Consider the following 23,086-nt stretch of genomic DNA (forward strand, 5'->3'; position numbering starts at 1 on the left):
ATCTTCGGACTTGAAACCGCCGCAGAATCATCTAAAGATGGGTTCGGACACGTGAACCCTGATTTGAACAGCAACAGAACAATCCGCCAATGGATGCGAACACTCGATCTCGGATTTAATGAATGAATGATTATGCTTAACGTCACATTGTCAATATTTCTGCCACACTGTATCTCGGATTTAAGCTGCAGCAAAACTATCATGGTATCGATTAAAAAACTGGTAAATGGCTGATTGTCTTTCGATAGAGCCCTATGGACGACAGAGCTTAATGGGCTTAGTCAAACCGGCGTGCCGCTGCCCCTTGGCAAGTTATTAGGGAGTCGGGGGGGGGGGGGTGTCCACGAGTGATGTACATCGTAATGTTAGGTTCTGTGGGCTCCACACAATATCAAGAGAGCACAGACGACCATTTCTTGTCAGCAAGACCACCAGGACAATAGAATAAGGCAATTTTGAAAATTTCGTGTGCGATAATGGGATCGAACCCACGTGGCCGTGGCGGGTCACCTGGCGACAGTTGATATATTGAGAACACTGACTGTCCGTTCTCTGCGGATCTGAAGTTCCAAGATTGTAAGCTTATAATTTGCTTTATTTATTTATTGGCACAACTGGTGTTTTACGCGTCACAAAGAATATTTTACTTATACGCCGGCGTTTAGGTTTATGCGCGGAGAAAACCCAGAGAAACCACTTTCCTTTGCCGGGATCCCGGCAGATGAGCCAACGGGAACTGGATTTGAAGGTTTCATTGCAGGTAACAAGAGTGATGCTTTAGGTGAAATGCGACCTGTGATTTAAACCGTGCTTGTCAGCTTTACGTGTCTGTCTATGATATTTCGTACAAGTAAGCAGTGGACAAAGCAAATCCCCTTTGTAGGCATTTTAAGTGCATTTATTCGTAGAATTATTAATAAAACTCAAAATATTGTCGTCAGCACATACACACAGAGATATTTAAAAGTCATTCAAAGTTTGATATATGATTAAAGGTTCTTAAACAACACCGTTGACATGCCTAAGGTTGGAATAACTGGTCACCCAAAATGTATTTCAGTTTCTCCAATTTCAGAAGTGAAAATGTGCAAAACATAAAAAAAAAGATTTATATGTTGGTGCAGACTCCATTTGTATCAGCATTGCACCATTTTCATTGAAAATCACACAAAGAGAAATTTCAGTCAGGAAATATCATTACTTCCTGGAGTTAATTCCATACCTCATTTAGCATTCATTTCACACACACACACAAAAACAATTACAGATGTTAACTGCCTGTGATTACGATGCATTTAAAGTAATTTTCAAATTATGCAAGTGATATTATTCGATGTTGCAAATGTATGCGTCCACATAACGGTGAATTAAAACCGAATCAAACACATCAATAACTTCCTGCATTCATTGTTACTGAATCAGGAATCGCAAATCTCTTATGTATGAAAAAAACAAAACAAAACAATGCGAATCACGAAATGTAGCAACTTGTACAGGAGCTCAAAAAACCATGTTATTCTTCGTTGTACACGTTTCATAATACGTTTACAGTAGATACTCAGGAGCCCGCTTCAGGCTGCAAGTCTGAATCTGTGCTAATCTTTAGTCTGTTCAAAACTTCATCTCAGGAATGTTTTACCCATGAAACAGTCCCACAGGTAGCAGTCTTGGCACAACGGATACAAAGGCTTCAAGTATTATACATGTCAAAGGACTGCAGGGTACTAGTCTTAATCTGGAGCTATCTATAAATGTCAACTACCATATTGCGACACAACAGAGTGCTGGTGTGTCAATATGCCATATATAGTTTCGTAGGTTTTAGCAAACTGGCCCCTGTCAGTAACTAATGGCCCCAGTTTGTAGCTATTGGCCCCTGTTCTTAGATTTTGGCCCTGTCTAAACCTGTACTGTGCAAACCAATATAACAAGAGGCTCAACCATACATGTGACTGCCTTTCATGTATTTCGCTGGGCAGCACTCGTCTTCAAATTAAAAGCGATTCACAAGATGGCAAAATGTTCACACAAAGAGGTGCAACGTTCACAAGGGTGCACAATGTTTAAAAGACAGCAAAATGTTTACATGGCAGCACGATGTTTACATGCCGGTGAAATGTTCACAAGGTGGCACAATGTTCACATGGCAGTACCAAGTTCACAAGGCAGCACGATGTTCACAAGACAGCTCAATGATCATAGGACAGCACAATGTTCACAGGGAGGCACAATGTTCACAAGGCAGCATGATGTTCACATGGCGGCATAATGTTCACAAGACAGCTCAATGATCATAAGACAGCACAGTGTTCACAAGGAGGCACAATGTTCACATGGTAGCACTAAGTTCACAAGGCAGCATGATGTTCACATGGCGGCATAATGTTCTCAAGACAGCTTAATGATCACAAGACAGCACAATGTTCACAGAGGCACAATGTTCACAAAACAGCACAATGCTCACAAAACAGCACAATGTTCACTTGGTGCTGCAATGTCCAATAAGGAGGCGCAATGCCCAATAAGGAGGCACAATGTTCACAAGGTGTCACAATGTTCGCGAGGCGCTATTATGTTCACAAGGTGGCAGAAAGTTCACAAGGTGTCACAATGTTCTCAGGGCAGAAGAGTGTTCAAACAGCTGTATAATGTTCAAACAGCTGTATAAAGTTCAAACAGCTGTATAATGTTCACAAGGCTCTGCAATGTTCACAAAGTGGCAGTGATCACACGGCAGCGCAATGTTCACATGACAGCGCTATGTTCACATGACAGCACAATGTTCACATGACAACATTATTTTCAAGTGAATAATAGAAATATGGGCCAAAATAGGTGCAATCATAATAAAGCTGTTTTCTGTTTCTTAAGCAGATATGGACATGTCTTTGCCATGGACAAGACACAGATGGGTCAATATGTCAATATTTTTTGGGTCAGGGGTAGCTGGTGTTTCACTTTTCCAATGACTTGGATATTGTGTTCATGAAAACATCATTGCAGCAGCCTCAAATGCCAAACTCATCACGAAACTCTCTCTTCTGAACAATATTTTTATACTCATCCAGTATGGAACATTCTGCTGATAAAATGCCATTTCACCAGTTAAGAAGTTTAACAAAGCCTTGACCTGGATCGCTATCAGAATAGAAATTGTATTTGATATTTAATATATTTCAGTGACATCAGTATGTGTCCGCGCACAACAATGAATACGTATGAATAACTTGAGTATTATTGCACAAGAACATCAGATGGTAGTAAGACAACATCCGTACCCACATGGTAAGATAAACCATCGATGTCAGGTAAACAGAAGCACATTGAATAACCCATGCAAATCTCTTGTGCTAACACAATAAGAATTGGAAGGTAATGATAGGTAAAAGACAACAAATAAAATGTATAAAGGCAAATACTAGTACTGAGAAGAAAACGTTCTAGCGTGTAAAGCTAGTATCCAGTAGTTTGATGGGAATAATCAGCCTATAAAAACATTATTAGATGTCCTACGAGAAATGACAGCTATACGGTATACCATTAGACATGTATTTATAATGAACATTGGTGTACATATGATACTCCATTATACATGTATCTACAGTCTACATTGGCATTTGATATCCCATTATATCTACAATGAACCTTGGTATATGATGTCACATTATATCTATAATGAACCTTGGCATTTGATATTCCGTTATATCCACAATGAACCTTGGCATTTGATATCCCATTATATCTACAATGAACCTTGGTATTTGATATTCCGTTATATCTACAATGTACTTGTAATCCATACCAAGTAGATTTCCAAACATCGATTTAACCTTGTTTTACATATACACGAACAATAAAAGGCAGCGAGTCATCAGTAATTCAAGGAGTAAATCTATCAAACAACCTGCAGAAGACATCTAATGTACCTTAGATGACAGCCACACCATAGGAAAATTAGAGGACTTGCCTAAATCGTCAACAAATTCCATAGACATAATGCATGTTTTAGCATATTTGAGGAATATTATTTGACCTGAACAGTTTACTGTATTAATTCGGTGAAGTTCACATATGTCCTGTCCATATACCTGAACAACATGTTTTGGTCTTCAAAATATTGCGAATTATACTTTCAAACTGCGTCTCCAAGTTATACTCCACAGCCATAAAAAAACATCATATTACGAATACAAAATAATAGCAACAATTAAATACAAACTGTGACATTTATGACTACAAAACAATTTTTCTTCAACTTAATTTCTGCCCTCAATAAAAGTTTGTTGTAAAATTAATTTGTATATAGACTTAGGAGTGATTTTCTTTATTGCAGTATTGTTTTTTTTTCACCTATTCTGTCACTGGTGCACAATAAGCTATAACCAATTGCTTCGTTGACATGTAAATAACTTTGGTGTGATTGATAAACAGTGCATTTATTACTTTCTCTTGAAACTGAGTTTGAAGCAAAATGAAACTACAGACCGTTCAAAGCAAAACAGACCTCAAAGAATACAATCATATGAATGGGTTACCAGTGTCATATACAACTGAGCTCCATTCTTTCCCCAGCACCTCGCATACACAAAATCAATATATCATTTAATAAACCTCATACTCATTTCAAATGGAAACCCGGCATTCACTCGTAAATAAAACATCTTCACATAATTTAAACAATTTGGGGTTGGGGGTTTTGGTGGAGGATGGATTATAAGATGTTTGACACAGAAGTGCACAACTTTCTGTTGTTTCTTGTTTTGTATCTCTCTGTAAGAACATTCACATAACACGACTCTAGGTCCTGGTCAGAAATGTTGAAAATTTCAGCTCAATATGATAATAGCTGCTCGATGTAAGTTCTGTCTAAAAATAACTACACACTAAGCTTCCTATCTATAATAGCTCATTTTATTTACAATATGTTAAAAGCACTGCACAAAACATTTTTTTATTGTTACATTTATATGCAAATTTCTCTGAAGCTTCTAACAGGGTCCTGTACTACACAATAAAAATGGGGTTAGTGTTGTCAGGTCCATATAGCTATTCAGTTTTGGACTGGGCCTGGGTAAGGCGTGGCTGATCCACAAATTCCACCCCATAGACAAAGATCAAGAAGACTGACACCACACTAGCCACACCCCAGAACAGGACATACATCGCCTGCTCACTCAAATGTTCTGAAAAATATAAAACAAATAAAGGAATTCAAAAAGGAGTTCATCAATATGTGCATTACTAGTTATGACAGGACTATAACACAAAATGAGGATTGTCTGCATCTTGACCACCTTGTTTGGATTTACTTGTTTGATTGGTGTTTTACATGTACATCGTTCTCAAGAATTTTCACTTATACGATGGCAAACAGCAGTACTGTGGGAGGAAACCGAGCAGACCTCGGGGGAAACCAACTACCATCCGCAGGTAGCTCTCAGACCATCTCACATACAGCCAGAGAGGATGCCAGCATGAGTTGGACTTGACCTCACAGCGACTGCATTGGTGGGAGGCTCCTGGGTCATAGCGCCGAGCTGATGAAAACAACCCGCCCTCCTGATTTGTAACCTACAATATGTACACTTTGATCAATGACGAACTTGTCAGTATACACAATATAGGAAATGAGTCAACAAACTAGGATATTTGTTATTTTTTTAATGGATCTGGAGCCCAATAAACAAAAAATATTTGATATATTTTTTATTCATCTGACAGTTGTTTAATCCAATACTCAAGAATTTTTCACTCATATGATGTGGTTCAGTTTCTGGGTGGAGGGGACTGGAAAGTCTGGTTTAAACCAGCAACCTTTGGCCAGTTACTGGAGAACTTTCCCATGTGTTACATGTATGTACAGATATCCACATTATACTGGTGGACTACCAATCGTCTTCAACCAATGCTAGACTGCGAAAATGGTCACATGAGCATCATGAACTGCTTTATATTGTCAATGTGGCTACCAGAAATGAGGAGAGCAGGAGAATGTACAGACTCCCTGCCATATTGTCAATGTGGCTCCCAGAAATGAGGAGAACAGGAGAATGTACAGATTCCCTGTCATATTGTCAATGTGGCCCCCAGAAATGAGGAGAGCAGGAGAATGTACAGACTCCCTGTCATATTGTCAATGTGGCCCCCAGAAATGAGGAGAGCAGGAGAATGTACAGACTCCCTGTCATATTGTCAATGTGGCCCCCAGAAATGAGGAGAGCAGGAGAATGTACAGATTCCCTGTCAAAGGCCAAGTTTGAACCTGCACCTGATGTGTACTAGCCACTGATCACGGAATGCTCCCTTCACCGGATAGAAATGAATCCTAAGCTAATAAAGTTCCATTCAAGTGGGCAAGTAAGGCACTGTACCACAGTCATATACATGTTAGTGACACATCATGTCACACTGACAAATCTGCAATTTGGAGAAATGGCATCATTGTAGTGAACTACATATAAGGAAGAGAGCAAAACTGGATATCAGTCAACATGTTATAAGATTCAAAATGTTCTATTATTTTGACATAACCCAGACCGCTTGAATAAATCAGAGTAAATTTACCATCAGGTAACAGCACACTGATCACACACATCATGAAAGCCACCAAAAATATCACAGGTAACTGAAAATAGAAAAACAAGCCACAAATGAAAGACTTGATGGGAAGATAGTTTACAGTCATGTGTTTATTTCATAATTGTTTGACAAGAAATGGAAGAACAGACCAACAGAAATTTTACTTTAATTATTTTTTAATCATTGTTCAACTTCTCATTTACAATGTATACCATGACAGTCCCTACAGTCCATGTGAATTTTTAGGTGGAAAAAAAATGACCTCTTTTCTGAGCATTTTTATATCCAGGGAGCTATGGAAGAAGAATATTAACATCTTTCATCAACTTTTGCTGGTAATGTATGATAGTACTGTGATGTGCTAATTCTCACCGCATAGTACTTCCAGTCTTTGTCTTTCCTGAAAGGAGACATGTGAGATATCCCATCACCATCACCAACTGTGTAGTTCCCCAGGAAGAGGTCAATAGAGTCCTAAAACAGAGTACGAGGGTAAACAGGTCAGTAGAATCTTAAAACAGAATAAACTAACAAATAGGTCAATAAAGTCCTAAAACTGAGTACATTTTTAAATAGGTCCACAGTCCTAAAACAGAGTAATTTGGGTAAATATGTTCGCAATCCTAAAACAGAGTGCATTTTTAAATAGGTCAACAGTCCTAAAACACAGTACACAGGTAAATACATGTAGATCAACAGAGTTCTAGTATACTGGTAAACAGGTCAACAGAGTCATAAAACATAGTACACTAATAGTAAATAGGTCAACAGAGTCGTAAAACACAGTACAATGGTAAATATGTCAATAGTGTACTAAAACACAGTACATTAATAGTTAATAGGTCGCTAGTCCTAAACACAGTACAATGGTAAATAGGTCACTAGAGTCCTAAAACACAGTACACTGGTAAATAGGTCAATAGTGTTCTAAAACACAGTACATTTACAGTAAATAGGTCAACAGAGTCCTAAAACACAGTACATTAATAGTAAATAGATTTACAGAGTTCTAAAACACAGTACATTTTATACATTAAGTCCTGAATCATCCATTCATTCAGTTAATAAGCCAATAAAAACAGTTGTAGCTTGACATGAATTAAAATAAATATACCAAAGTGTTTTTTTTTGGTTAAAATAATTCTATTCTACACATAAAATCTTTCCACACCTGTCTGAATCCATCACTGAAATTATTTTTGAAGTATCTGGTCAGGGAATTCACCCCATCCATTAGCATTCCTATTTTGGTTCTCTTCCCAGTCCTTGGCAAAAAAAAAAACAAAACATTTAATCATTAATAACAATGTAACACTGCATTAAAAAGACAACTGTGTTCAGACGGTCAAAGTCTGAATGAATTGTTTTGCAGTAAAATCCATGAAAATTCTTCTATTATTTACTTAAACCATTTATTATCCTTGGCATTACTCACTACAATGAAGTATATATCAGAAAAGAGACTTTTCAGCAGAACACTTTTCAGAAAAATACTTTTTTCGAATTTTTCCAAGCCTTATTCAGTTTTTTTAGTTTATCGCATGACAAACTGATTGGTCTCAATTTAAGAGCAGCAATGGTCTGTGCAGAAGTAATCTGTATGCAGCATGAAGGCAGATGTATTGGCTTATGCTCAGAGAGCACTGTATTGATTAGTTGGTCTGACAGCACATATACTGGTTGATTGGTCTGATAGCACATGCACTGGCTGAATGGTTAGAGAGGAGGTGAACCGGGTTAACTGGTCAGAGAGCACATGTATTGGTTGATTGGTAAAACAGCACATTGATTGGTTCATTGGTGAGATAGCATGTGTACTGGTTGATTGGTCAGGGAGCACATGTATTGGTTGACTGGTAAAACAGCACATGGATTGGTCTATTGGTGAGAAAGCATGTGTACTGGCTGACTGGTCAGGGAGCACATGTATTGGTTGATTGGTCAAAGAGAACATGTATTGGTTGATTGGTCGAAGACAACATGTATTGGTTGATTTGTCAGAGGGCACATGTATTGGTTGATTGGTCTGAGAGTACATGTACTGATTGACTGGTCTGATAACACATGTACTGGTTAATTGGTCTGAGAGTACATGTACTGATTGACTGGTCTGATAACACATGTACTGGTTGATTGGTCTGAGAGTACATGTATTGGTTGGTTGGTCTGAGAGTACATGTACTGAATGACTGGTCTGATAACACATGTATTGGTTGATTGGTCTCATAACACATGTAATTGTTGATTGGTCAGAGAGCACATGTATCCTTTGATTGGTCTCATAGCCCATGTTCTGGTTGATTGGTCAGAGAGAACATGTACTGGTTCACTGGTCAGAGAGTACATGCATTACTTGACTGGTCTGAATGCACATGTATGTGTTGATTGGCCTGAGGTTAGCTGTACTGGTCTGAGGTTAGCAGTTCTGGCCTGAGGTCAGCTGCACTAGGCTCAGGACAGGCGCAGTGGTCACACAGCTCATACAAATATGAACACTCACTACAAATATGAACACTCACTACAAATATGAACACTCACAACAAATACTGACAATAAACAAATGACTGACCTGGTGAAGTCTGTTTTCAGGGCTCCGGTGCCTGCGTACTGGATAGAGAGTGCGTCAGCATGATCAGCCCAGACTGTCCAAGAAAAGACATTGCAGTTATTGAGACATGTGCATGTACCTTTAACCAGTAAACTATGGCCTGTTCCATTACAAGACTGACTAAATCGTATCTTATGGAAGCCTCGCCTGTCAATATGACTGATTGGCTTTTTACGTCGTACTCAAGAATATATGTATTTCACTTATATGATGGTGACCTGGCAATATGAAAGGTCTAAAATGACACATCAACTACATTTGTATGTCACTGTCATCCACACAGTGCTCTAGCATACGCAGTAAGTGATTGTGACTTTTGACTGATCGCATGAAGACCCAATCTTCACAAAAGCGGCCGACAAAAGCCATATTGCTGACCACTACATGGGTAGAATTCTACAGCTTTCCTCTCAATATAAAGATGAATCTTACCATCTCTGTATACCGTCATGAACATTTCTTGTTCCACCAATTTCTGTCCTGGATGAAGAATACCTAACCTCTGAAAAAACAAAAAAGTTCATAAAAAAAACCAACAGGTTACAGGGTTTATGAAAGGATGAACATATAAATTCAGTATTTATGTACTTTTACACATAAAAGTGAAAGTATTTCCTACATGTTCATTACAGTTTCAATTTAGAATAAGTCTATGAATATTTTACGTCAGTACTCAGGAATTTTAAAAGTGTCCTGAGTTGCACACTAAAGGAGTGACAAATGCAGCATTGTAAGATTTCCAGGTAAAACTTTTACAGTTGAAACTGCTCAATGACATGCTTGACACATGCATACCAATGATTTGTCATGTCAATGCTTTACCATCTCAAAAGGTACACGTACTGGTGACAACAGCTCCAAATTTACTTGCTTTACACCCCAAAACCCAGATGTGGATGAAACTTCTTTTCACAAAATGAATGAGCAGCATGTTTCACATGTGGTCCGTTTCTGTGAGCAACTAACGACTAAAACTTTGCGTTAACTGACATGAAATGTGTTGTTTGACATGGACATTACCATTATAGTACTAATATTAACAATTGCTTCACAATCGTAAAATACTCTAGGGGGTGTTTGAGTAAGTTCTTTGTGTATGTAGCAAAAAGTTGTTCATAATTATATTTAATTATAGATAATTAAACTGGAGTTATAATTTTGAACCTTTTCATGAGTTTTCTCTATTGTACAAAGTTTTCAAGTTCATACCTCCCAGGACTCAAAACACCTGGTGTTACCTGTAGTTGTGTTTCCAGCACCACCCGGGCAATCAGTCCCTGAACAACATTGGTCCTATCCAGACAGTCCATGCAGCTAGTTCTCATTATCCCTGCCTGATGACTCATGACAGTCCCATCTCTCTGTACCATGAAGTATCTGTCACACACAAACACACAAACCTAAATACAGCTAGTCCCCAGTATCCCAGTCTGATGAATCATGACAGTTCCATCTCTCTGTACCATGAAGTATCTGTCACACACAAACACACAACCCTAAATACAGCCAGACATCTGTATCCCAGCCTGATGACTCATGACAGTCCCATCTCTCTGTACCGTGAAGTATCTGTCACACATCAACACACAACCCTAAATGCAGACCCCTGTGTCCCTGTCTGGTAACTCATGACAGTCCCATCTCTCTGTACCATGAAGTATCTGTCACACACAAACACACAAACCTAAATACAGCTAGACCTCTGTAACCTTGTCTGGTGACTCACGATAGTCCCATCTCTCTGTACCATGAACTATCCCACACACAAATTATTTCCAATATATTTATTCACCAAAAGTAAAGCTACAACATTCAAATTAGTCTCACCCACATGTGTTTATCCAGAATGTATTAATGAATTGTAGCCCACATGTGTAACTTCTACTAGAGTTACTGTAAGATTAATGGTAATGTATTTACCTTGTTCATATTGCAACATACTGATATGCATATATCCACCAAAATTGAAAGCATAGTGCTAAAATGCTAGGAGTTATAGTCTGGACCAGGCTACAGACATACAGACAGATGGACAAGATCATGATCATCTCCTACAGTCTTAATATTAGGTAGGAGAATGATAAAAAGTACTCGTGTAAAGAAAGTTCGGCTAAATCAGAGTACGATGCCGTTTCTTCCATTAGCAGACAAAGTTACTATAGGTAATACAAATTTATATTATATAGATATTATATAGAGCCCATTTTATGTTTTGACTGATTTATTTATTTATTACTTGATTGGTGTTTAACGCTGTACTCAAAAATATTTCAGTTATATGACAGCAGCCAGCTTTAAGGTTGGAAGGACAGCGGGCAGAGCCCAGATGAGCCTACAACCATTTGCAGGTTTCTGGTAGATCTTTTTCCTGTTTTGTGCTCTGCTTACAGTATAGAGACTATTCATGACTCCCAGTGTTAATTCCATTGTCTTAGTTTTGCAGTGAACTTGTGCCATATGTTTATGAACATATCCGGTATCTTCACTTTCTCAAGGTAAACTTATAAACGCTCAACACTAAAACTGACCCAAAGTTGTTGATGTCATTCTCCAGTCTGTCCATCAACAACGAAAGTCTGTCCCACCGCATTTTCCGACACTCATGGTGAAAGTCAAAGGACTCGTATCTACAAAGAGGAAATACAATAAATGACAGATTACAAATTACAGATTACAAGTAACAGATGCCCATTAATACTGACTTTCAGTATGTGTTGACACAAATAACTGCTTGGAGCTGACAGGTTTTACAACAATGGTAGAGTACACACGAACATCATACACCATAAGGCACTTACTCTGATCACAACTGGCAGAAGGACACAGATTCTGTAACAAGACTTTAGTGGTGACACGTCAAAGCACTCATCATGCTTTACAATAAATTTATAATTTCAAAATAATAATGAAATAAATTTATTTGATTTATTTATTTGATTGGTGTTTTATGCCGTACTCAAGAATATTTCACTTATACGATAGTGGCCAGCATTATGATGGGAGGAAACCGGGCAGTGCTCGAGGGGAAACCACTATGATCCGCAGGTTGCTGCCAGACCAGAGAGGAAGGCGGCATGAGCTGGACTTGAATTCACATCAACCGCATTGGTGAGAGGCTTCTGGGTCTTCTGGGTTAGCGCGCTAACCAACTGAGCCATAGAGGCTCCTAATACAGTAAAGAAATAAAGAGAAAAAGTAAAGATTTTTCCACGCTGGCCACCAAAATGCATTTACTTTTACTGACACAGAAACCCTGATTACCCGGTAGAGGAAACCATAGTGCTTCATCTGGCTGCTCTTGATCAATCATTAGGCCACTGGTATCATTTAGAAAGGGGTTTTAGCATTGCCAGGATTCAAACTAATGACTTATTCAAATGACATGTACCTTATCACCAGCAATACATGTCAACTGATAGGATCACAGACAGCCACAAAATCATGTACAGTATTTCTGGCCATTGGTTTCCTACATGTATGCTGTACATACTGACCGTATGCTGTTGTTTTGTGCATTGATGATCATCTGAGTCAGAGCTTTCTCCAGTAGGTGTTCTCTCCCTTTGTGGTTAATCTTTAGGAATAAAGACAAATTTACCATTGATTAAATGCAATAACCCTGAGTGACCATTAATTTCGTCCATGACTAACATGCCCATTTTTCCTGATTCTGAGATCTATTGATCTTAGAAAGGCGTTTTGAGGTTGCCTGGAACATGGGAGACATTCTACTGGAAAATTGTAAGTTTCAGCACCAAAAACAATAGTTTGTGACATTTATTTGCCATCTAGAAATGCACTTTTGTGGATGAAAATTTAGACCATTTAGGGGTATGCTGAATTACTTTTATAATGCAACATGATCATTTTATAGTTTTAATTATCACTTTCTTAAAAAATGAACTGCAATTTTCAAACCATGCTGTCACTGTCTGTTTAATTCTTACATAAATTTTGAGCAATCTGTTCAGTGTCTGTGTCAACATGCCCTTCAAATATTTTGACAAATTTAACGTGAAATTTTACATTTCAGAATGTTTTGGGGGTTTAAATTATCCGATGAATAATACTTACCAAACTGACTATGACTTGTTTCCCATAATTGTAAATTTGGTTCTCAAAGTGTCTTTTGAATGCTTCAGTCTGAAAACACACCCAATTGGAGACTGTAAAACATTTAGAGACTGGTATACTTGCAGGCATGAATATGGCACAATCAATTACTGAGTGAAATTGTCAGATAAACCAGGGCTTGGAAAAACATAAAACGCTGAAATTGATGACCTACATTCTGCTTAAGTCATTCTTGTGTCTTATTACAGGTATCCTGGAAAATTTACCTTCTCTGACAATAACTAGTCTCAAACATTTGACTGTTGAAAACAGAGTTTGTATTATTTAATGTCACCGGAGTTAACGAATTTCAAATACTGGCATCTCTAGGCAAACAAGGCCTAGTGTCATGGAATTTCAGATTCATCCACAAAGTTGGTGCCTTACGCCAGCATTCTGGCTTCTTCCACCCATAAAATCTGACTGTAGAACACAGGGTTGTAACACTTACATGTCCCATGGTATTGCTGATGACTGGCTGGGGCATGTACTTCAGACAGGGCCTCTGAGACCAGAACAGGGGAATGGAGCCACGTGTCTGAGAGAGAGAGAGACAACCTTATGATATAAATCACTACATAAATTGAAGTTTTAGATTTGCATGTTTATTTTTTGTGGTTTAACATGGCTAACTTAAAAAATCTGTCTAGCTACTGGTAACCCCAATGAGAAAAATCAGAAAAATGAGTCTTTGTGAATACAGTTGTGCCCACTTAATTGCATATCGATCTAACGAATGATACTGCTGGTCAGTTTGACCTCATACCCGCTTATTTGAATAAACAGTAAGGAATTCACTCCGGTTAGGAGATAAAACTTCACTGAACACCTGGTCATAACAAAACATTGCAACTCAGTTCCAAGCTCACCGATAAAGAGCTTAAGCACAGGCCTTGTGACTTGTCAAACCCTGAATGAAACCCATACACAGAGAAATAAAGGCACACATGTAGAAGATAAAACAAACAATTCCTTCACCAACTGTTCTGTTGTTGATTACAGTACAAAACAGCTGCTATTACACATTAGTTCAGCATTTTCAGCATTAGCAGCCCTTTGGATGATAAAACAATAAGACCTCACACTCAGTGAAGAAGAGAATGCCACTGGCGAGTTTGAGCAGAGTGAATCTCAAACGGTAGTGGCTAAGAGTTTTGTCATTTCCAAGTCCAAGTGATATAAAAGATGACATTTTGCTTCAGCCTCGAAAAAAAGGGGCAAAAACGAGCTGATAACTTGACACATATATTTAAGGACGAAGGGAGACAACTCTAGGGATTAGAGATTATGGCACCTGAGAAATTATGGTGGACCCAATTAAGAAATAAAAGCGAGTTATGGACGATTAACAGATATGCAGTGTGTGCAAATGAGACAAGATGGTGTAGTCAATTATGGGATACTGGTTGAAGGATTGCGATGTAGGCCACTGAGGCAGTTGAAGGCTAAGGGTGTGGGCAATTGAGGACAGTGTATAGACACCAAGACATCAAGGGTTTAGAGTTTAGGCAACAGAGATAAGTGCATAGGCAACAGAGATAAGTACATAGGCAACAGGGCTGCACCGAATTACCTCCCTTGAGGTCACTCTCCTATTTATGCGTTATTAAGGGATAAGCTGTGGTTAGGTGGGACCTCAGAAAAGGGCTAGTGGCAAGTTTCCGAGATAAAGCAGCATAAGCTAATCGATGACCTAGCTTTAAGGCAGAATTTAATGTTGTGAATATATTTAGAAATCCCAGGATAAGCCTTATGTATATTCTTTATCCGTTCGGAGGTAATTTTAAACCTCGGCAAACTCTTAAGCTGAAAATATCGACTTAAATTATGATCTCTGCATATTTCTGTGACTCTCAAACGGTGATATCATGTTTCACTACATTCTGCTGGGTAGAAAATATTTGTCACTGTTGTGACACAACCTACATACTGCATGTTGTAATAGATGCGGTCCCACTTCTCATAGTTTCATGCCTGAGAAACTAATCTCGCGTTACAGTGTAATCGCTGTCGTGTGACAAGAGTTAATTCAGAGCCAGCTTATTGAGGGATAAGGTGTATGCACCTATCGGGCCAGAGCGTAGATGGTTACAGGTGTAGACAGTAGGCCACAGGTAAACCTTACCTGAACAAATGAGCACTTGTGTCCATCAAACAGTACCAGCTGTTCTGTCTCCACAAAGTTAGCGCAGTAACCTTCAGTGTCCAGCCCTCTCACGTAGAACCGTGTGCCTGCACGGTACACGCTGCGCCGCGATATCAACGCGTAGTCAAACTGCTTGTTGTTGATCATATTTGTATGAATATGTACAACTGTGACAGAGTTAAGGGAAGGCTTTTACTCAAGGACCATTACAAACAAATAAAGCATAGAATATAATGAAAAGCAAAGCTTGTCATTAAACTTCAGTGAATAAAATGCACGGTTCTGACAAAAAATCTTCATTACGTACTTTAAAGCTTACCAAAATAGAAGTCTACTAAAATTCTGTAATATTAATATTACACAATGCACATGTGTCACAAATAAAATTGTTTGACAGTTTCTTTCCAATAATTATAACACACGACGATTAAAGCATAGTTTCTAATTTATTAATTCCTTGCTTAACTCAATTCACTCTTATAACATACTACATTAGGTTAAGGTCCTCACTGATAGGGGACTATTTCACATAACTTCAGAAGGACTAACACCAGAGAGGTTTGGGTTTATCAAAAGTAACCTACAACTATAGAGTCACACATGGTCTTGAAAATACCATACCATGCACAAATTAAGTATTTTATATTTTAACATGTTGACATCAAAAGAGTCAGGTGTGGCGAGGATACATCCCATGATGACAGGTAGGCAATAGCGTGCTAACTCAGACTGCTGGGCCAGCTCCCTCAACACATGACCATTCCATACAAACCCTCTGGTCTGCCTGCAAACAGTAAACACGCGTCAAACACACATGCAAGTATACATTTAACATTAAGTACACATTGTAAAGAGCAAACACACATCAAGTAAAAGGTGTAAACAGCAAATACATACCATGTACTACGTAAACAGCAAAATGCACATGTCAAGTACACAATGCAAACAGCAAACACATGGTAAGTACACAATACAAACAGCAATCTCATGATAAGTACACAATGCAAACAGCAGACACATGTCAAGTACACAATGCAAACAGCAAACACACATGTCAAAAACACAATGCAAACAGGAAACTCGCATAAAAAGGACCTAATGTAAACAGCAAGCACACATGTCAAGTATACATTGTAAACAGCAAACACACGTCAAATATACATTGTAAACAGCAAACACACATTTCAAGTACACATTGTAAACAGCAAACGTACATGTCAAGTACACAAAGTTAACAGCAAACACGCATGTCAAGTACATAATACTCACTGCTGGTTCATTTGTAATGTACTCGCTGCTGCTTGATCATTTGTATTTGATTTATTTATTTGATTTATTTATTTATTTGATTGATATTTTACGTCGTACTCAAGAATATTTTACTTATACAACTGCTGCCAGCATTATGGTGGAAGGAAACCGGGCACAGCCCGGGGGAAACCCACAGGTTGCTGACAGACCTTCCCAAGTACGGCTGGAGAGGAAGCCAGCATAAGCTGGACTTGAACTCACAGCGACCGCATTGGTGAGAGGGGTCCACGGTCATTACGTTAAGCTAGAGCCGACTGAGCCGTGATCATTTGTAATGTCCGATTATATAGTCCATAATTTCATGGAATTTTTTACCCAAAACCAGCCATCCTGTATGAACTGAATGGGGAAAAATCATGTGATGAAGCCAGCCATACAGGTGATCTACTCTTAATCTCCTAAAATTTCACATGATTTCACCAGCACAGTATGGCAGGGTGATTAATTTACATGATAAGGTGAAAAATTCCATGAAATTATAAGTGATTTATTTCTTAGATCAGCATTTTTCACCTTTCATAAGAAGACTTTGTTCCCTAACCATAGTGTCTCATGATACAACACTTCAGGGGGCTCTGTCATTTAGCTGTTGGTGAACACAAAGCTACGATAAGCTGCACTGCCCACGGGATGGGTAGTAGACATGAATGCAGGTTAGGAAGTGCCACTCTATCTCTCTACTTACCCGCTCATGCATGGCCAGGGAAAGGAAGTCGGGACTAGTGTTCTGTAACCTCTGTAGGGTGTGGGTCAGGTCGTAAGTGGTGGAGAAGTAGAGGCCAGTGGACTTAAGGGCTAGTTCCACCATAGACACATATGTCTTATTGTCACTGATCTGTATACAACCAAAAGCAAATTATCATGCTCTTGTAAACATTCTCAGGTTAATGATCAAATTGCCAATTCAAAACAGCACCATCGGATTCTCCCTTTATGTCACAATATTTGAAAAATTATTTTAACCAGAAAAAAAACCAGGAACACACATCTATTTTATGGTCTATGCTGATGAATGTGGGGATGCAAACTGCACAATTTCGAACAGTTACTCTCTTTAAAGAAAGGTCTCATTCATTCATACTATGAGAACTTTGTCTTTTTATCAGATTTTAAATATTTCTTTAATAGACAATTCAAGTTCAATTTGTAGGTGTCCCACAATTCCTTGTATTTTATTTATTCATTTCATTGGTGTTTTACGCCACAATAAAGAATATTTTATTTAGCAATTCCTTGTATATATGACACATACAAAATTAGCAACTCCACATCAACTTATATCTCTCCACAATTATCTGAAGGATAAACCAAAAGGTACTTTACAATGAACATTGTGGATTTAAGGACAATGAAGGAAAAAAATTTTTTTCAACATGTTATTTTCCTTAATAATCTCTCTATCTTACGCATATTTTCCATCAATGATCGGTAATATTCAGCAATGACATCACCAATGAATATACAGCAAAACTGTGGCTTGAAGCCATTTTTTACACCCCAGTTTATGTTATAGAGACATAAACATAACTATTTGTCTGTAACATGAGATCTGTACCACATACTTTACATGCATCTCAGCATTTATCCTCCTCTTAATCTGGTTTACATGTACCCTAGCACTGGAATACAAATGAAGGCTCTTCAGTCTGTCCGTCAGTCTGTCACATGTTCAGCCAAATGACATTAGGAAACCATTCCTTTATTTTGTACCTACCTGTTGCTCATTAAGGTGTAACAATGTCCTCTGGTAGGAGTGGAGTTCTGTGCTGGTCACCCTCCATATTGTATGTCCATCCACATCACCCACCTTGGTCTTACCAGTGATTACAATCAGATATGGTCCTGTAATCAGAGTTACAGTAAATATATCTGACTAAAATTCCTTAATATTTACCATTTGATAGTTTTTGAGGGCAAAAAAAGCCAAAAAAAACCCCCAAACAAACTATTTTCCTGAATACGTAGCCTCTTACCCAAATACTTTAATCAGCATAAAATAAGTGACAGTTTGTCTGGAATAAATTTCCGAAAAATAAATACTCCATGTTTTATACAGTACCTGCCAGAAGACGAATTATTCCCATGATGCCATATATAGTCCTGGTTACAGCGGAAGACGGGATCTGTCCATGATTGGCTGAAACAACATCGTGATACACAATGAGTACACTACATTTATGAGGTTCACATGGGTGGACATGCTCATTGCTTTTACTGTTAATAATGTTCACCAACCAGAGGGAGAAGCCACATATTGATCTTTCGTAAGTCAGTTGAATACTATAATACCTATCCTCACCAGTTCACACACCATTCAGGGACTCCCTGTTCCAACTTTTAACCACGTATGCCAGTTCTCCAGCAAATTCAGTTTTCTTTGGTAATTCAATTTATGAAATTCCGACATATCTTTTCAACAACTTTTGAGCAACTTGTTTCTCGCCTCAACAATTAATGCTCTGATGCAAGAGAATTTAGCCATCTTAGTTATAACACTAACAGCACAGAAGTTATTCAGGTAATGCAATAGGGGAGTTTTAAGTCTGAAATCTCATACTGCTAGCAGTAAAACAAGTCCTATGTACCATGTGACCTGTCCAAAATGTTAGGCAATAATTTTTAATTATATATGCTATAACACGGGCACCTGAAAAAAGATTCACAAACAGCTATTTGGAGTAAGCAAATGAGGAAAGTTGAGGAGCTGAATGTTTGTGAACATAATAAGTTTCTGAAGGAAAAGGGGGTCATTAGTGCCTCGTGAACACGTTGACACAGGTGATAAGTAAATTAACATCAACAAAAGTTGCCTAACACTTGTGACAAGCCACATGATACAGTAAGGCTTTTTTCACCTTAAGCGACATACAAGTTTGATCTCAAACCTTCCTTATTCCTGACTTACTGCTCAAGGTTATTTCTTGAGTAAGACGATCAATGACCAGCAGTTCATGAGTGCCAGAATCATTGTAAGGTTCTATGAAGAAGCTATCTGAGGTAATATGTCTGCAAGAAAAAAAAAAAATTATCATTATTATGTCATAGGCAAAGTAACTGTTTTGGGTCTGCATGACCAGGATTTCCTTGATGTGGGATAAACAAACTCACAAACTTATATTAAAGCATACAGTCCTTGGACACAGGGCTCAAAATTAGCACTGGTCCGATGGCCTGAGGCCAGTAGATTTTGTAAGGTACTAGTCCTAAAGGCCAGAAGAAAATGAAAGCTTCTCCGAGAAAAGTCCAAAAATGACAAATGATTTGTTCGTCATTAGCCATTGCAAGTTGATTCTGTACTATCCCATGCAAAATCAGAATAACACAAAATAATTTTATGTCAGTACCAATAAACTTGTGGGCAGACCAGAAAAACTAAGGGATTACTAGTCCTAGTGTACAGTTTGACGTTAACCTTAAATTCAAACCCTGGGCAGTTAGAAACAATTCAGCAATTTTGTGGACATGATGTGAGTCAGTGACATTTGAGATTTTACATGGGTTCGAGTGTAGTTTCAAGTAGAAAACATTTGAAAATTACACGCTAAATAGTTAAGCTCAGCCGAGTCCTGGGTTGCAATGTGGCATAGGCATAAAATGGGCGTGTGCTTTTGTTTATCCCACACAATCCATCCACCATTCAAAACAGCTATCTGGCTTATAATATCAAGAAACAAAATAGTGACAAATTTAAGGTTGCAGACAAGCAATTGTTCTTTGCACCATGTGAGTAATGCTACAAAAATCAGCCATGAATGTAGAGGATAAGTCTTAAATACATACAATACAGACACATGTAGTACCGCAGACACATACAGTACAAGACACGTGTAGATCATAGACCCTAAGGAATTAAGGAATATTCACAATAACTACAACACCTTGCTTCGCAATCACTGAATATCACTTCTCTCGAGCTGAATTCCTCAAATCCCATCCCAAAATATGTACTATCTGTATAATGTACCAGTACTATATTCTTATTCACAGAAATGTCAGTGATGGATGACCCCAAGTGTTCTTGTATAATGTTGCAGGAGTTACGTGGGTGGAAACTGGTTCTGATGTGTCGGATTCATGATAAGTCACCTTTACCGCATCTTCACACGTGCATTAAAACTTCCCTTGTGTAAATCCATGTCAACAGTGTGGTCCCCATAATGAACTAAGCTGTTTTGACTTTCTTTATACTGCCTACAGGTCTTGACGCTAGAGTAACTCTTTCAATTATCGAATTCCAGTTGTAGTTCAAATCTTTGAAGAAATGGCTTTAGAGATATGGATGGGTGAATTTTAAATAGTACACCATGTAATTTAGATACACCACGTATTCAAAACTGCACCACTCGCTTTATTACTAATTTACTGACAAAATAAAGCATCACGCATAACCCAGTGTCCGATTTTCGTGAAATGACAAGTTGTTTGCATGTGTTTCAGAGGGCAAGTATCCCTGAATATCCAGGCATTTGGCAACACATTAATATACTAATGTGCGCGACTGATCGGATAATAATATTCATTTTCAACCCCAAAAGTACTTACAATCGTAGGGACTCGTGCACAGCCATTTTGACTGGGCTCAGCTGACGTGGACGAAATCTACGCGGTTTTCAAGAGAAGTTTTGCAAGGGAGTTAACTGAGGAATTAAAATGTTTGTTAACGGCTCAGGGAAGTTTGTTGTCTTCAGTTATTTATAATATTTACTTATTTGATAGTTGTTTTACGCCATACTGAAGAATTTTTCATTCATAACATGACAGTCAGTTTTTCAAGTTCTGGAAACTGGATTGCATGGGGTAAACTATAGCAGTACCCATTTTTGGCAAGTTGCTGATGAAAGTTTCCCACGTACATGCCTACCATATTGTTCGACGACAATTTGTCTTCTACCAACATTAGATTGTGCAAAAATCCAGCCGCTTATTGTTATCAAGGACCCGTGAACAGTGAGAGCAAATAGGACTCCGCAAATTAGCTCTAGTCTAGGGATTGTACCAGCACCTTAATTGTATGTCATATTGCAATTAAAAACAATTTTAATAAATTTGTCAAATGCGTTAAATATCAATATTGTATAGTACATATGGGGAATTAGACTGTAGCATATATCTGATAAAAATTGTAAATGTAAAACTTTGAATTCGATTGTTAATACCAATTTTAGAAAAGCAAACGGTGGTCTGTTTCATTGATGGTATCATAGATACTGGATTGCCAAGAGGAAACCAACAGTCTTTGGCAATATAAGCCAAATCTTTTTCCACATATAAGTTTTACTAGTCGAATGCAACTGAATACTGTAGACTATAAACTTCATGTATTTCCACATGATAGTCTACCTGCAATGCACCTGACCAGCTTTATAAGCGCTGTTGACTCCCATAATTGCCAGAAAAGGAAATCAATTAAAGAAGAAGACAGGGAAAACAATAAGAAGACCCATGGGACCAAAGAAAATTAACACCCAGGAAATGAAGACCAGAAACATGAAAGACATCATGACAATAGGACTATCTCTTGCTTCAACTAAGTGGATGAGGCCTGACATCCTTGCTCCTCATTTATACTTGTCGCACCTGTTACAGGCACAGGTTTCCAGTACGCTGGTTTTTCCTGGACGGCGTCCGGTACAAGTGGCGGGAGCTCCTTAACTCCACGTCACAGAGGAGGAAGCAAGAGAACAAAACTGTTAACCAATAAATAAAAGCACTACTGTTGTTTTTCTCTCTGTGTAAATTTCTGTATAGGCAACTCATTGTAATTCTTTAATGTAGACCTATGTATTTCTAATGTAAAGATAACGTTAATCTCTGTAAATAGCTTACTATTTATCCCCTTTCTGTTAAATGACCATGGCAGCATTTGAACCTATCCAATAAGCTGTACACATGCTACCACAAAGAGGTTTAATCCCACTAATTGACTCATGTACATATGTAAATAGTATACCAACGCACTGCTATTATGTAACCAAAATATTCATGTGCTAAAAAAATAAATAAATAAATAAAACACTGATTTGATGGGCCACAATATCCGCCAGGAAAGTGGCCCTAAAACCAGTAATTAAAAAAAAAAAATAATTGCCAGAATACGTATCAGTGGATGTAAAGGTGTATCTCAAGGTATCCTTGTAGAAGGCTGGGACTGATTTATCAAGATGTGTTTCTAGTCGACTCAAAGGCAAGCAACTCAAGTTGTGGTTTAATATAACTTTCAACGTTGTTTCAGTCACATCATTATGATTAGGTTATGCTGACACAGTTTTTGTGCAGCCTCACTGAAACGACACAGTAAAGACACCACATGTGCAGTACAGCTCATACAT

General features: G+C 38.2%; 1 protein-coding gene across 1 annotated transcript; it reads right to left on the minus strand.

The window, feature by feature from the left end:
- Window positions 1-878: 878 nt before the first annotated feature.
- Window positions 879-21,477, minus strand: LOC135475242 (phosphatidylinositol-3-phosphatase SAC1-like). The gene is made up of 18 exons (XM_064755066.1): window positions 21,300-21,477; window positions 19,663-19,763; window positions 18,817-18,894; window positions 18,472-18,599; window positions 17,439-17,592; window positions 16,136-16,219; window positions 15,426-15,613; window positions 13,752-13,838; window positions 13,262-13,330; window positions 12,682-12,761; window positions 11,716-11,814; window positions 10,426-10,564; window positions 9,620-9,689; window positions 9,149-9,221; window positions 7,751-7,844; window positions 6,952-7,053; window positions 6,565-6,625; window positions 879-5,183 (listed from the first exon to the last, which is right to left on the minus strand). The coding sequence occupies exons 1-18, from the start codon at window positions 21,323-21,325 to the stop codon at window positions 5,047-5,049; spliced, it is 1,770 nt and encodes a 589-aa protein (XP_064611136.1). The 5' UTR covers window positions 21,326-21,477; the 3' UTR covers window positions 879-5,046.
- Window positions 21,478-23,086: the final 1,609 nt, after the last annotated feature.

This window comes from Liolophura sinensis, chromosome 9 (genome assembly GCF_032854445.1).
Source record: "Liolophura sinensis isolate JHLJ2023 chromosome 9, CUHK_Ljap_v2, whole genome shotgun sequence".
NCBI classification, from domain to species: Eukaryota; Metazoa; Mollusca; class Polyplacophora; order Chitonida; family Chitonidae; genus Liolophura; species Liolophura sinensis.

Excerpts from the sequence above, each read along its gene's own strand:
- LOC135475242 (XM_064755066.1), bottom strand. The coding sequence starts at position 21,325 with ATGGCTGTGCACGAGTCCCTACGATT. Across the intron at positions 9,690-10,425 it reads TGCTGGAAACACAACTACAG|AGGTTAGGTATTCTTCATCC; the intron begins GTAACACCAGGT and ends TTGTTTTTTCAG. Across the intron at positions 9,222-9,619 it reads CATGACGGTATACAGAGATG|TCTGGGCTGATCATGCTGAC; the intron begins GTAAGATTCATC and ends TTTCTTGGACAG.